The 17,191-nt window shown below is 36.5% G+C and overlaps 1 protein-coding gene across 2 annotated transcripts in view; it reads left to right on the forward strand.

Moving 5' to 3' along the window:
- LOC106872745 (uncharacterized) overlaps positions 1 to 7,752 on the forward strand; it is a 105,084-nt gene extending 97,332 nt beyond the window's left edge. For both annotated transcript variants that reach the window (XM_014919833.2, XM_014919834.2), the window contains one exon: positions 3,981 to 7,752. In XM_014919833.2, coding sequence (XP_014775319.1) covers positions 3,981 to 4,777 — 797 coding nt within the window. In that variant the 3' untranslated portion in view covers positions 4,778 to 7,752. The remainder of the gene's footprint in view (positions 1 to 3,980) is intronic.
- The last annotated feature ends 9,439 nt before the right edge of the window (positions 7,753 to 17,191 follow it).

Consider the following 17,191-nt stretch of genomic DNA (forward strand, 5'->3'; position numbering starts at 1 on the left):
AGTTGCATACTGGGGTTAATCTAATCGACTGTCTCCCCCCCCCTAAATTTCGGGCCGTGTACCTAGAATTAAAAAGAATGTACATGTGTGTGTGTGTGTGTGTATCAGTGAAAATGTGTAGCTTAGTGTTTAGAGTATTTGGGTTACAATGGCACATTGTGTCCTTGAGCAAGACACTTTATTTCATGTTGCTTCAGTTCACTCAGCTGCCAAAATGAGTAGTACCAAGGGTCGACCTTGTCACACTGAATCTCTCTCAGAACTACTTTAAAGGGACATCTGTCTGTGGAGTGTTTGGCACTTGCACATTAATTTCACAAGCAGGCTTTTCCATTGGTTGGATCAACTGGAACACTCATTACCATAACCAACAGAGTGCTAATATGTGTGTGTGTATCATCATCAATTAATGTCTGTGTTCCAAGCATGCATGGTTTGTCAGGATTTCATGAGCCCAAAGACTGCATCATGCTCCAGTGTCTTCTTTGACATGGTTTCTGTGACGGGATGCCCTTCTTTATATCAACCACTTTACAGCTTGTACTGGGTGCTTTTTCTCATGCCACCAGCACCAGTGAGGCTGCCATGCAGTTTGCAAGACTGTGAATCCCAAGAGGGCAACTTTATGTGTGGGATAACAGTATAAAAAAACAGAGCAGAACCTTTTTGTTGCTGTGGAGGGGCTACGTGACTACTTACATTTTAGAAGACAGGGTGGACCTGATTATATATATATGTGTATATATATATATGTATATATATATATATATATATATATATACATACCCATACATCTCTATAAATATATATGCCAATATTGAAAGAAAGATGATTCAATCTTATGTTATATGTATTGAGTACTTAACTGAATGGTGCTTGTCTTAGTTAACTGACGACAATCTCATACATACCAAGTAAAAAGTACGTGTGTTGGTGTCACATAAAAAGCAGCTGTGCTGGCACCATGTAAAAAGCACCCATGCTGGTGTCACATGAAAGGAAAACCAGTGCTGACACCATGTAAAAAAAAAACTCTCATGCTAGTGCCACATACAATGCACCCAGTACATTTTGTAAAGTGGTTGGTGTTAGGAGGGGCATCCAGCTGCAGAAACCATACCAAACCAGACAATTGAAGCCTTAGTGCAGCTCTGGTTTACCAGCTCTGGTTAAACTGTCTAACCCATGCCAGCATGGAAAACGGACATGGAACGATGATGATGATGATAGATATATATCACCAGTTGCCATGATTGATTGCTAAATCCACAAGTTTTTTTTATTCTCTCTCTGTTTATTTCTTCATATTCCTTTCTGTTGAAGAGCATGGGCTCGAAACGTAAAAGACTTTCTCGCTTTCCCGAGCGTCAAACTAATATACCTGCTTGTTGTTCATACACCTGTCTTTGTCTTTTGTTTTTCTGTAAATTTCAACTCTCTTTCTCTCTCTCTATATATATATGTGTGTGTGTGTGTGTGTATATATGCAGGGCCATCCTAGGAGCATTATAGGCCCTCTGGGCAATTGCCCTATGTACTCATGCCTTAAGAGATTACTGTATATGTGTACTTACTGGTACCACCAAATCAATGTAGTGGTTCAGCATGAGTAACCAGCTTATTGCAAGTCGAATTGATCTCGATTAGGTGCTGTGCAAAACAGAGACCCTACATAGCTGCATGACTTGCTAGAAATGGCTGCTGCACCATGCTCTGTGATCTTTAACAAGGAAATGACACATTCAATAATGGTTTCTAATAAAAGTACAAGATCAGAAATTTGTGGGGAAGAAGGGGCTTCATTGATTCAGTTGACCAGTAATTTATTTACTGACCCGGAAAGGATAAAAAGCAGAGTTGGTCCCAAAAGGTAAAGAGCCATAAATTAAATCGAATAATTGGGTACTTGATGTATTCCTTTATAGTCCAGATGTTGTGAATACCTTTGATCATGGATCTACTCAGTCAGGGTTAACCTGGGGCTAAACAACAAAAGCAAAACAGAGTGGTCTCGACCAGCTGTGCTTGTGTGCATGCATGTTTGTGTGTGTGTTTGTAAGGGAACATCAGCAATAACAACTATCATTTTACAACCTAATTATTGCTTTGCCTTTATGTCTCAACTGCCAACGCAAACCGTTGTCTGCTTTATGTTTTGTGATCTGATGCCAGGAGCAGACATTTTCATTCTATTTATGGCTGAATGGTTAGCATTTCATTCTTGTCTAGACTGACATCAACTGCCCCTTTACATTCAGACACACACACACACACACACACACACATCTTAAATAGATCCGTATTGCTGACTTCAAGAGACATCAATATATATACATATATATACACACACATACACACACACATATATATATATATATATATATATATATATATATATATATATATATACACACACATACATATATATATATATATATATATATATATATTTATGTGTGTGTGTGTGCATATATATATATATATATATATATATATATGCGGGCATGGCTGTGTGGTTAGGAAGCTTGCTTCCCAGCTACATGGTTTCGGGTTCAGTCCCACCGCGTGGCACCTTGGGTAAGTGTCTTCTGCTATAACCCCGAGCCGACCGAAGCTTTGTGATTGAATTTGGTAGGCGGAAGTTACTGCCGTGTGTGTATATGTCTGTGTATGTGCTTGTGCCTCTCTCCCAGAGAGTGAGAGGGGGAAAATATATATAGATATATGTCATTATCATTTGATATCTACTTTTCCATACTTGCACTGATCATACAGAAGTCATTGAGGCAGATTTACATGCTTCCAAGCAAGGTAATAAATATTTCCCCATCATCAGACATGTTTTTCACAGAAGACTGAAAATGAATATCATTTTAATCATAGGTCTGCTCCATGATAGCTGTTTAGAAGTGCAAGACTTCATTACTTACTTATTGGCACTCCATCAGTTATGATGACCAGTGTTCTACCTGATCTGATCAATGGAATACCTGCTCGTGAAATTAACATACAAGTGGCTGAGCACTCCACAAACACGTGTACCCTTAATGTAGTTCTCAGGGAGATTCAGCATGACACTGATTGTGACAAGGCTGGCCCTTTTAGTATCAGGTTTGTTTTCCAGCTGAGTGGACTGGAGCCACGTGAAATAAAGTGCCTTGCTCAGAGACACAATGTGCTGCCAGGAATCAAACTCACGACCTTGTGACCATAAGCTGGATACACTAACCACTTAGCCACATGCCTTCACAAGACATCATTGTATTTTAAAAAAAAGGTACGAATAGTATTAAAAAGCAACTTAATGTCTCATAAGTAGTATTTAAACTTGTAAATGTGACATTCAATATTTCAAACAAAGCTTTACCATCATCATCATCATCATCGTTTAACGTCCGCTTTCCATGCTAGCATGGGTTGGACGATTTGACTGAGGACTGGTGAAACCGGATGGCAACACCAGGCTCCAATCACAACTATTATTCTGTTCTATGGTTATTATTATTATTTGATGAAAACTCTCAGTTTATTTTGCTGAGTATATAGGAAAGTGTGAGCTGTCCACAGCCAGCAGACTAAGGCGACACTTGTTTACTGGTCATGCTTCTTTTGTAGGTGTTCAACCTTTATATTTGTACCAATCTTTTTGAGCCATGTTCATAGTTGAGTGCTGATACTTCTAAGTGCACCAATTACTGTTGGTATCATGTCTACTCTCCTCATTGACCACAACCTTCGTATTTCCAAGTTCAAATCATCATAGTTGTTCAGTTTTTCTTCTTTTTTCTCTTTGTTCTTATTGAAAGGGAAAGAAGTTTATTATTATTATTATTATTATTATTATATTTTCACAAGTCGGGTTTCCACTTGTGTTCTTTGTTGTCTTAAGATAAGCAAGATTATCTAATTATTTATTTCTGTTCTGTTTATCTAATAATTATCTAATAATTATCTAATTATTTATTTCTGTTTTGTTTCAGGTAAATCTTCATCACCTGTAACACCCAAAACATGTTATATGCTTCCAGAAATTCCAACATTAATTCCCACGAAAGACAACCAGGAAATGAGCAAGAAATCGCTTTTCCTATTAGGGTACCGTGATTGCAGTTATGAAGCATTGCGGTATATGATTGAAGTTGAGAAGATTGCTCAAGATGATCCACTCATACTTGGATTACAGCAACACCTGGAACAGCATCAACTCCGTATGGACATTCAGTCTTTGATTGACAGTGAACTTGGCAACTTGGACAGATCAGATGATAGTGAAGATTTAAATAAAATATCTCCAAAATCTTCTCCAGACACTAGTTCTTCAAACAATGAACTGCCATTAACCACACATTTAAAATCAGAACATAATAGTGCTGACAGCACGTCTCCACAAATGACTGTTACATCAACAACTGCTATACAAACTAAGGTATGTCCAAACAAATCAGACAGTTTAAATGGCAACTGTTGCCAAGATAATAACAATAACAGTCAAAAACATAGTAACAGAACTATAAAAAAGAAAAGAGAACTATCATTATCTCCTGCTGACTGTGAAGCAAATTGTCTCCTAGAAAAAGAGACTCTTTGCAAAAAGAGACGTTTAGAGAATTCTAATGCAGTGAAAATGGATGACAGCACAAAATGGAGCCAGCTCAATCTCTCCATAGCTACAGTTGCTCAAGAGTTGATTGTTCTTCTTGAAAATGAAAATCCATTCTTTGAAGATGATTCCTATGTAGAAGAAGAACTTGTTATGAATGAGGAGTTTGCCAAGTGACCAGAGTCTGGATTTGTAGGTTAAATATCATGTGACATTGAAAAAAAAAAGAGGGAATAAAACAGGCTTCAGGCATCATCGTTACTCATGACTTGGACATTTTGGAGAGAGAGAGAGAATAACAATAATAATAATAACTCAATTTGGAAAACAAATTAACATCTTACACTGGGATAGGGGGGGGGGGTAAGTGAACAACGTAGTATATGGTTACAACTGATCACATGAGCAAATTATTAGTATCACAACACATTAAATGACTAGAACATGTGAACATCGGTAAATCAGTGTTAGGATATATGTTTTGCTGAACAGTTTTCAAAGACTTAGTTTAACACCATTATATATTGTTATATTGTAATAACTAAACACTTAGGCTTGCAAACAAGTTTTGAGTGAGAAATACAATAAATGATTATCGATGAGAATATATAAGAAGAAAATGGATCATGAACATAAGAACATAGAGGTAATTCATCAGCGTATCTAGCAGTTCCTTAATATATTCTCTGATGGTCTGTAAAATCCTTTAACATAATTTTAATGATAACACTATCAATATATTTTTGTGAGAGCAAAAGAATGACATACAAGAACATCTTGATACACATCGTTTGTTGTTGAGTGGTTAAGATGCTGGATTACTGACTCGTGTTTAAATTCAAACTCTGCTCCCAGCAATGATCATATGGCATAGCTTATTATTTTTGTCTCTGTCATAGATGAGAGTTGGTGTTGTTACATAAGCCATTTCATTATGCTGTTGAGCAAGTCTCATCACTACTTTCTTAACTTATATACAGAGGTGCAGGAACGAAATTTGCTTAGGGGGTGCAAACCCAGTTTTTTAGGAAGATATTCAAACCTTATTCATTGCTCCACATAAATTTTAGGGGGTGTATTTGCACCTCCTGTTCCTGAGCCTGTGTTCATATATTCAATCTACTTGAATACAGCCACCACATCACCCGTTTCACTGTTCAATGCTCCAACAATTAATTCAAGCAAATAAACTGAATTTCCCAAATCAGCCAAACTCACAGGAAAATAAAACACTATAAAATCTTAAATAAATTCTTGAATAGGGATGCTTGAGTTCATATAATTGTTGTAGAGGTGGCGATGTTATCAGCGATATGGAAGGGAGATAATAAATAAATGGAGTTGGTAGTTGTGGAGGTGGTGCCGTTGATAGTGGTATGGAAGGGAGATAATAAATACATAACTTTCTAGCATTCTAGAATTGTTGACTAGTTTTCTACTCGTTTCTTTTAAAGTTGCTTATGTCCGTGTATAACACGACCCGCTTCTCTTCCCCAAAAGGTATGGCTTGATGCAGTGGAGGTTTGACTCAGATCAAGATTAGCTTTGTGTTATACTTTAAAAAAATTATAGTATTTATCGTCATATAGTAATGTTGATAATTTGTAAATATAACTAAATAATTTATTTTTTTTTGTAAGTCTGGAATTCTTTTTCACAAAAATAATGATTACAGCGAGTTGAATTTTAAAAAATTTTTATATCATTGGGTATTGTTATTCGTAAATTCCAAAAGAATTAAAGTACAAATTTAACATTTGCCAGAGTTGAACTTAGAATTGAGAGGAATAAAAGTAAAGTGTAAATGATCTTTAACCCCAGATCAGCCCAAATTGTGTAAACTTACGGTCAAAGGTATTTCAAGTATGTCCATCGCGGTTTTTCCCTTTCATTATTATTTCAGATTGAGTATATATCTAGGACTACATTATTTAATGCATTCATAACTTTAAGATAGTAGGGTGTGGCTATATGAGTGATTTCTTGCAGGTTGTGCAACAATATAGATCAGTCATGGACAAACTGTAGCCTGTGGGACTTTCTGAATGGCACAACAATCGAAAAATTATCTTGAAGTCTGTTAATGGTGCAAGCCATCTGTTGATAAACCATGTCTCACTTCTTGAAAAGGGTTACCTGTGTTTGACATGGAGTCTTCTGCATCTGCTTAAAATCCCATGAATCAGTTGATTTAGTACTCTCCTATCTCCTGCAATTCCATTACTTCAATGAGTAACAACATTAGTCTCAACAGAGTCTGGATATTAAACGATGTCTGATACGCTTACATCATATGATGTAGAATTGGTATTGTCTTTCAGGTTAAGATAGCTTTTAATACATGGGGTGTTGAACTCTTGGTTGATCACTCAGGAGTTTTGCTGCACTCCAAGTAAATACTTTCTAAATACTTACTAAATACTTTCTATCTCACTTTTTCCAAGAGTGGGTTGTTGTTGCTGTGATAGTTGTTAAGCAACTTTCATCTCTTGCTCAGTTCTGCTTGAGCATGCTGAGGCATGGAATAAATTATCTGCATCAGTTGTTTGTTGTCAAGACTTCAAAACTTCCATGCCTTCTGAAATTCACCAACAGTACACCTGGTGCCTCCACTCCTTTTTTTTTTTTTTTTTTTTTGTAGACTTATTCTCTGTTCACTTCCTACCTGCTGCAGTTTTAGTTACTTTCCCCTCTGAGTCGTAGTGCACCTGAGCACTCTATACAATAAGTTCATTATTATTATATAGTAGTTGTCAGCTAATATAAGAACGAGAAGGAGACAGCATTAAGTGATGGATTGCTAAACAACTAGAAACGTTTAGCCTACAGATTAGAAACATTGTGATCAAATCCTCAGTCATAATAATAATTAATTATTAAAAAAAACTTTAAAACTTTTTTTTTTTATCTTTGTACAAAGTGTTAAATGACTTGTTTGAAAATAATGTGTGATAACTTTCTTTTATCAAATGCTTTATCTTGAAATATAATATTTATTAACATTTATTTGTTGAAATTAGCTTTTGTTGATGTCAAAGTCAGTTTCAGTTTTTTTGTGAAAATAAATGTAAATCTATATTTTCCCCTGTTAAATATAAAACATTTAATGAATAAAAAACAAATGTAACAAAACAAAAAATAAATTTGCAATATATTGTTTTCTATTTTTGTTTTGGGCTCCTCTAAGTTGAAATGATGTGAATGTCTTGTTTCTTACTTGTTTCAGTCATTGGACTGCGACCATGCTTAGAGCACCACCTTAAAGGGGTTCATCAAATGAATCAATTTTAGTACTTATTCTATTGGTCTGTTTTGCCAAACTGCTAAGTTATGGCATCATAAGCAAACTAACACGAGTTGTCAAGTGGCTGGATGGAGGAAAATCATGTAAACACACACATATACATATATATATAGAAAATATATATATATATATATATAACGTTGGCGTTAGGAAGGGCATCCAGCTGTAGAAACTCTGCCAGATCAGATTGGAGCCTGGTGCAGCCATCCAGTTCACCAGTCCTCAGTCAAGTTGTCCAACCCATGCTAGCATGGACAGCGGACGTTAAACGACGATGATGATGATGATATACATATACATCCAAATATATATATATAATATATGTACAATGGTGTTAAGCAGGGCATCCAGCCATAAAAACCGTGCCAAAACAGGAAGGCAGATGTTAAACAACAATGATGATGATAAAAAGGATAAAGATCCTTCTCAAATAGACTCAAATGATCAGTTTCTATGGTGTATATATATTAACCCTCTGGATAGGATGCCAGTCCATTGTAGGATTACTCATTTTTGCCAGCTGAGTGGACTGGAGCAACAGGAAATGAAATGCTTTGCTCAAGAACACAACACATTACCTGACCCAAGAATCAAAACCACTTACAGTCATGACTTCAATGCCCTACCCACTAAGCCATATCCCTCCACATATGACATATGTTTGTATATATATATATGTGTGTATATATATATATATATAAGAAAAATTATAGAATGGACACATCTAGGTGATCAATACAAATTCCAAAGCATAATTTAAAGCACATAACGAAATAAATAGACATATAAATTTATATAAATAAATGGATAAAATTACATGTAAAAGTTATATGTGGAAACTATGCATCATGTACGTTGGGTTCAGGTACCGAATGGAGAAGTGACAAATATAGAGATGAAAACCCAAGGTAAGGGCTTTCAAAAGGAAATGTTCCAATTGATTAAGAATTTGATGTTTATATGAATTATTGGATAAGAGTCCAAAATTTAAAAATTTAGAGGTAAATAAATTTGGTAAAATATTATTACATAAGATAAATATACAAACTCTGGGTTAAAGGACATCATTTGCAGCCGTTTCAGGAGTACATTAAGTGTATAAATGGCATTTTAAGAATTCCATTACAAAAACATAATGCCCCCCCCCCTCATCAGAGTGGTTGCCTTCATGATGAAATCCTACATGATAATAATTTGATAGATTAAAGAATTTTATTCATTTATTTATATAAATTTATATGTATATACAGCCCGTATATTGTAAAGTATACTCTAAAGATATACTTTATAAAAAAAATTTAATTTCATATATATATATATATATATATATATATATATATATATATATATATATGTATGTATATGACAAGCTTCCGCATAGTTTTCATCTATCAAATTCATTCACAAACCATTGGTTGATCCCACACTACAATAGAAGGCAATTGCCCAAGGTATCATGCAGTGAGAATGAACCTAAAACAACATGGTTGTAATTTCATCTGCTACGATCTATCTGTGTGTGCTTCTATGCACCAAGTGGATCTCTCAAGGCTAATAACACAGTATTTGGTTTTCTAACTAGGCATCCATGTTAAACTGGATATAAAGATTGCCTTTTGGTATTAACACTGCTTCTGTCACTAATACTAGTTAAAGAGTAATGCATTCTTTTATTGCCACAAAGTGAACTAAAAGAGAAACAGGTCCAGTAGCAGGATTTGAATTATGTAACTAACATTGACCAGGTGGCTGTATTTACTAACTACACTACAGAATGCATGTTTTAGTACGATATTGTTTCAGCTACTCCTAATGACTTTTATCTGAAAGCTGCTTTTAATAATCTTCTACTATCCACTAAGCTCTCTAAAGAGGAATTTAATAGTCTCAAAAACTGTAATGTTATCACTTCTGTTCAGATTTGAAACCATACTGGATGGAACTAAGTAAGACATTTATTTCATATGTCACTCTTTCTGACATATATTGCTCTGGAAACAAATATGTATTTGTTTATTCTATGGCTTAGTCAGAGGATGAAATGCAGTACACATGACCTTTTACAGGGTTAGCTGGGGTCAGAAATCTCAATTGATGTGTAACTACATTAGGAACGAGACGACGAAGAGACTGAGTTATCTCCAGACTGGAGACATGGTCTAAAGGCTTCCTACAGTGTAAATACCACTAAAATCGCTCAACAACCAGCAACTGTTGTTAGACTGCATAATGGATTAGATCTGCCACCCTAGAAAAGGATTAGTCCATTTGACAGCCTTCTGAATAGTTTCCATCTGCTCTGTTTCCTTGATAATGATATGAGAGAAAGTACTTGTATAGCGTGATTAACCTCAACTTCTTAATCACGCTGTCCTTGTCTGCACCTATATTGAATATCAGTGGTTCACCTGGAATAGATTTTGTTTAATAAATATTTAAGAAATATAGCTAACTTCCTTTTATTTATTTTATTCTATTTTCATTGGGATTTTATTATTATTATTAATTGTGCTGGTGCCATGTACATTCTGTAAAACAGTTGGCATTAGGAAGACCATCCAGCAGTAGAAACCAAGCCAAAACAGACTATAGAACCTGGTGGCCCCTGGCCTTGCCAGCTTCTGTAAAACCATCCAACCAATGCCAGCACGGAAAACAGACTTTAAATGATGATGATGACTCGTTAGAAAGTTTTATCATTTGTTGTTGCAAATTTTGGTATTTAACCCCAGGCCCTTTGATCAAAGATATTCACCCATAATTATTTTTAATTTATCTAGTCATCATATATTGTACCTAGAACTACACTAGCCGATGTATCTTTCCATGTTTAAGAGAGTAGGGTGTAATGTTTGAGAGATTTGGCTGCCATTTCTAGTAAGTTGAACAGTTACATAGTAGCTTCCTCACTAGTTTACTGCTTTTGTAGTTGTTTTTACAGCTAGATGTTCTTCCTCAAGCTAGTCATCCAACCATGTACTAGATGTACAAACAGCTTTTTAGTTAAGAAAACTGTGACAAGCAGAGTTATATGTTTTATTGAGGAGCATACCATAAGGGCTCCTGTAAGATTCAAACTCATGACTGTGTAGTTCACAACTTTGTATACTTATTATGTAATGACTTTTTTTTAATACTCTTTTATTAGTTGGACAGTTGATTGGCAAAATCATCAGAATGCCAGACAAAATAATGTCCTGTGTTGAAATCAGTTTGATGTCTTTCAAACAACTCGCACATGCAAGTGCTACCAGTCGAGAACTCTGCATACCGGAAGCCAGCAAGTGTATGGGGTCATCAGGAGAGAATGCGCGCCGTTTTGGGGCCTACCTCTCGACAGCATCAATGCACACCGGTCCCCCTCACTGATATGAGGCCCCGCTTGCTAGATCAACTGGTTATTAAAAACAAAGCTCAATATTTCTCTAGCCATCGCTCATCGTCTCTTTTTAACCAAATCCAGTGGCTAGCCTTCTCCACTGTATTTTGGATATCGGTCATGGTGGTATTTACCTTACGATGAGTTAGGCCTAACTATAACAGCAGTCGTCTCACACTGTGTCCTACAAACTCTCTACATCCAACTTCGATTGGAAAATGCTCTGCTTTCCAGCCTGCATCTTCACATTTCTCGAAGAGGTTTACATAACGGTCAATCTTTCGAGCCCGCACGGCTTCTATATTATCTTCAAGAATCAGCAAAAGAACGAGTCAATAGTCTACAAATGTTTTTCCCCTCAAAAATTGCTGGTCCTCTACCAAATTTAGAAACAATATTTCTTCGTTAAATGACTGTGGAGTCTCAATCTTGTAAAATTAGAATTTTACAAGATTGGCTCATTTTGTGCCTATCTTGTATGAATTGTCTTCTGAGTCTATTAAGAGTTATTTTAAATGTCAGCTTTGTTTATTCCATCCATCAACCCATTTTCTGCACCTTCTACTCCTGAGAAAAAGTCATGGGATAGAATTCTTGGACACCTCCACCGCAGGGTCCTAGCAGAAGTAATAGTCATTGCACATTCTGGCTTGATAACCAAATATCAACAACCGAGATTGTGGATATTTATCCAGCCATCTCATTCTTGGTTTGATTCTATGTCTTCTGCCAGTTGGTTTAACTTTAAGAATCTGTCGTGCTTCTTTCCTGCAATATATTCTAATCACATGTCTGTAGTACCAGATCTGTAATCTTTCAATGTGGAGAAGTAGTGGCTTGACTGGGAGAGATACCCTGATCTCCGAGCTAAGAACCATTTCGAAATGGTTACACCAGAAGTCCTTTGGAGGAACACCATTTTGGCCATTTGTATTCACAATCGTACTCTTTCAGTCATTAACCCAATGTTCACGACTATATGTGAGGGTAGGCACATAAACTGATTTGAAGACAGATGTTCATTTGTATCCTTTTCAGTCCATCAATAAATGCTAAGCCTCCAGAAAGACATTCAGTTATAAAATACAGTGCTTCATGTAAACATGCAGGACTATCACTCTTTGAATAACTTCAGGGACTGTAGAGGCTCTTAAAGCCTGTGTCTGGTGGCATTAAATATGTGAGAACTGAATTGTTGTCTGAATATGCATCACCAGAATATAGTGTATTTCCCAAATTTTTAAGGTTAAGAGACATGCAGAAAGAATTCAGTGGAGTTAACTGTTATGATATCATCTGCGGATTTTGGCACAAGGTCAGTAATTCAAAATGGTTTTTGATGGTAAGCCATAACAATATTTTGGCAGAACGTGGGGAACGTTAGAACTGAGGGCTTGTGAACTTTAGCTGCCCGCATTATAGATTTTTACTTCTAACTGCCCATTTTGGTTCACTTCGTAATGGTCAGGTCCATTTAGTTTTACCTGGACCGCAAACATCTTTAACGTATTGGACTGGCCTGATGTCTATTCGTCAGTTACAAAATGGGAAGTTCTAGCTCATTAAGTCCCCAGGAAGGAAATTTTTTGCAACAAGCGACCAGGGACCTTGACATGAAGATAATGTAATTTCGGTATATTAATGAAATTTTTATAGAAATACTGTTCAAATGGCATAGATTATGATTATAAAAAAATTTGTGGGGAAAATGTTTCCCAAAGAGGTGAGGAGAGGACTTTCGGAAAATTCACACGATCAATTTTTTTCCCTCATGACCTTCAGGAAAATGGATATCTCATAATGAAATTTTACAGAAACACCTTTCAAACGGCCATAGATTACGATTATAAAGAAAATTAGGGGGGGGGTATATATACATACATACATACATACATATACATGCGTTCATCTTGGTTGGTAGTTATTTGACGGCAACGGTCGGAGAGAGGAAGGTATAACTTAGCTGCCTCTATGAAGAACTTGTGCAACAGACTTTCTTCATGTTGAGCAGTTATAAGTATCTTGCAAGATATCGTTGTAGATATTTTGATCGAATTCTTGGCTCTTGGATTGATTCTTTCATGTCTCGCCAAAGTCTTTCAATGTTTTGTGTGTGTATGTTTCTGTGTGCTATCTTCAAAATTGTTAGAGTGAGACATTTTCCCATCGTTGTTTCAATGTGGGCATATCACTATGTTTGATAATATTCCATGTGAACGAAGGAACTCAACTGACTTTTGATCGTTACAGTGAAAAGTGTTGATGTATTCATAGTAACCAAAATTACAATTTTGACAAATATTGACATTCTCCATTCTCGAGCACTAGTTTTCAAATGTGACGATATCGGAAATGAAACGAAGGATAGATTTCAAGTAAACCCAACTATGGCCTTTCAAACGGCATAGATTACGATGATAAAGAAATTTGTGGAATATTGGTGGAATATAAGCAATAATAAAAAAAAAGAAGTGTGTGTGTGTAAGAAAAAATATTTTCTATCAGAAAAGTATGAGCGTGTGAATTTTTCTAGGGTCCTCTCCCCACCCCTTCGGAAAACATTTTCCCCACACATTTCTTTATAACTGTAATCTATGCCGTTTGAAAGGTGTTTCTGTAAAATTTCATAGATATATATCCATTTTCCTGAAAGTTATGAGGGAAAAAATCGGATCGTGTGAATTTTCCGAAAGTCCTCTCTCCACCACTTCGGAACCCGTTTTTCCCACAAATTTCTTTATAATTGTAATCTATGCCATTTGAATGGTATTTCTATGACATATCATTGATATATATCCCTTTTCCTGATAGTTATGAGGGAAAAATCAGATCGTGTGAATTTTCCGAAAGTCCTCTCTCCACTCCTTCGGAACCCGTTTTTCCCACAAATTTCTTTATAATTGTAATCTATGCCATTTGAATGGTATTTCTATGACATATCATTGATATATATCCCTTTTCCTGATAGTTATGAGGGAAAAATCAGATCGTGTGAATTTTCCGAAAATCCTCTCCCCACCTCACGTTTGTTAGCGCAAATTCTTGTTTTCATATTCGTTTTCTACACATATTTTTACACCTAATAGACTTTTTATTTTAGTTTGGTGACGGGGAGTCAAACTATATATTAACCGTAATTTCAAGCTGCAGTCTGAACATATTTCAAGCCAGAATCTCTGAAGTTAAGTTTCGCATTTCTACCAACCTCTGAATAGAAGTAACCAGAATTATTGTGACACAGTATTCAGGTTTTTCTTTAACCTCTATTCTATATTTTGATGAACATTTGAATGTTTTAACAGTTTGCTTTATAAAATTTCTGCAATTTTAATAAACATTTCTTCACGGTCTATTGTAATTTGTGTCTGAACTCATTTAACAGAACTTACTACAAATACATATTTCCTCATATTATACTATACTCGCTTCAAACTTATGAAGTGGAGCCTGAAACGAAGTTCAAAAACACATTTCAAGGGAGATAATTGTGTCAGTTAACAGAAAAAATAAAACAAGTACTGTAGAGTTTTCTCCCTTGATACACGACTAACTAAGTATTGTATATTAAGTATTTTAGTGGGGTTTTTTTTCCACAAACACTGAACATTAAAATGTGTAATGCTTCAGGTCTACGATCTAAATTTCTGATAAAGAAATAAACTTTAAACCAACTGTCTCATCAAAGAAGATTTAATTCTCAAGGAAAGCAATTTTATGCTGTTAAAGCTCTTGAGAAAAACATGATTTTTCCCTTTCTAGTCCCAAATAAGTCTTGCATTAAGAAAAATACTCAATAAGCATAACGTAACACTAATTGTATTGACCTGTAATGGAACAGGGACAACTGATGAAGGGAAATATTCTTTATGTTGCATGTCTCGTTTCTCTGTTTTTGTTTTTTTTTTTGTTTTTTTTTTCGTTGTTCGGAAAAAAGTTTGTTTTCTGTCTTCGTCTTTATGTTTTCGTTTCTCATTGTGTTTAACGTTTTTTGTGATGTTCTGTACCCATATATGCATGTATGTATACATATAGATGTAGGTATGTACATATATGTATGGATATATGCATGTATTATCTATATATATAAATATATAAATATATATATAACCGTTAGAATAAGAATAGCCTGGGCAAAGTTCAGAGAGCTCTTACCTCTGCTGGTGACAAAGGGCCTCCCGCTCAGAGTAAAAGGCAGACTGTATGACGCATGGCAGTGAAACATGGGCCGTGACTGCTGAGGACATACGTAAGCTCGCAAAGAATGAAGCCAGTATGCTCCGATGGATGTGTAATGTCAGTGTGCATACTCGACGGAGTGTAAGTACCTTGAGAGAAAAGTTGGGCCTAAGAAGCATCCGTTGTGGTGTGCAAGAGAGACGATTGCGCTGGTATGGTCATGTGGCGAGAATGGAAGAGGATAGCTGTGTGAAAAAGTGCCACACCCTAGTGGTTGACGGAACCTGTGGAAGAGGTAGATCCAGGAAGACCTGGGATGAGGTGGTGAAGCACGACCTTCGAACATTAGGCCTCACTGAGGCAATAACTTGTGACCGAGACCTTTGGAAATATGCTGTGCGTGATAAGACTCGGCAAGACAAGTGAAACCATAACCCGTAGCCTTTACCAGGAGTGTAGCCAGCCCACTTATGCGTACCTTTCCTTCTTTTGACACAAAACTCTGCTTGCGAAAACCTGTTAAAGCAAGTGAAATTGAAATCAAATTCAAAATCAAACCAAATGAAAGTGAAATCAAAATTGAACCAAATTCGATGACTGGCATCTGTGCCAGTGGAGCGCTAACAGCTCCATCCGAACGGGATCACTGCCAGAGCAGCTGTGTGGCTTCCATGCCGGTGGCACGTAAAAGGCACCATTTGAGCGTGGTCGTTACCAGCGTCGCCTTACTGGCACTTGTGCCGGTGGCACGTGAATAAAGCATTCAAGTGAGGTCGTTGCCAGTGCCGCTGGAGTGACTCCTGTGCAGGTGGAAAGTAAAAAACACCATTTGAGCGTGGCCGTTGCCAGTACCGCCAGATTGGCCCTCATGCCGGTGGCACATAAAAACACCCACTACACTCTGGCGTTAGGAAGGGCATCCAGCTGTAGAAACTCTGCCAGATCAGATTGGAGCCTGATGCAGCCATCTGGTTCGCCAGTCCTCAGTCAAATCGTCCAACCCATGCTAGCATGTAAAGTAGACATTAAACGATGATGATGATAATGATGATGATATAAATATATATATTTTTGGGGAGAATGTATGGGTGAGCATGTGTGTGTTTCAAGTGAGGGTGGATGAGTATATACATATAGGCACATGTACGTGGGTGTGCAGGTGTGCATGTGCATGTATGGACATGCGCGCTTACGTGATTACTATGAACATTTTTACTCCTTCCCTTTACTTAGCAGTCATTCTAATAGCCCTTGTCTTAAAACGGTCAGTCACACAGTAATATCCCTTTGTTTAACAGTCATTTTCATAGCATTTTTTTTCGATGGCCTGATAACTGAAGAGATGCCGGCATGGGTTTCCACCCTGACATCTGAAACTCGGAGTTTTATCATGGCTATCGAATAATTGTCACATATTATATTTACAGATATATATATATATATATATAGTGTAATGGCTAGCTGAGTCTGAAGAGGAAGGGAATACCATAAAAAATGTCAACAGTTCAGAACTGCACACTAGTGTCATATTGCATCTTTGATCCAAGGAATTCGTGAATCAATATATGTAGCTGTGCGGTTTGCTTCCCAGCTACAAGATTCCAGGTTCAGTCCCACTGTGTGGCACCTTGGGGAAGTGTCTTCTACTACAGCCACAGGCCAATCAAAGACTTGTGAGTGGATTTGGTCATTGGAAGCTGAAAGAAACCTGTGTGTGTGTGTGTGTGTGTGT

The sequence above is a fragment of the Octopus bimaculoides genome, chromosome 2, assembly GCF_001194135.2.
Source record: "Octopus bimaculoides isolate UCB-OBI-ISO-001 chromosome 2, ASM119413v2, whole genome shotgun sequence".
In the NCBI taxonomy this organism is placed as follows: domain Eukaryota; kingdom Metazoa; phylum Mollusca; class Cephalopoda; order Octopoda; family Octopodidae; genus Octopus; species Octopus bimaculoides.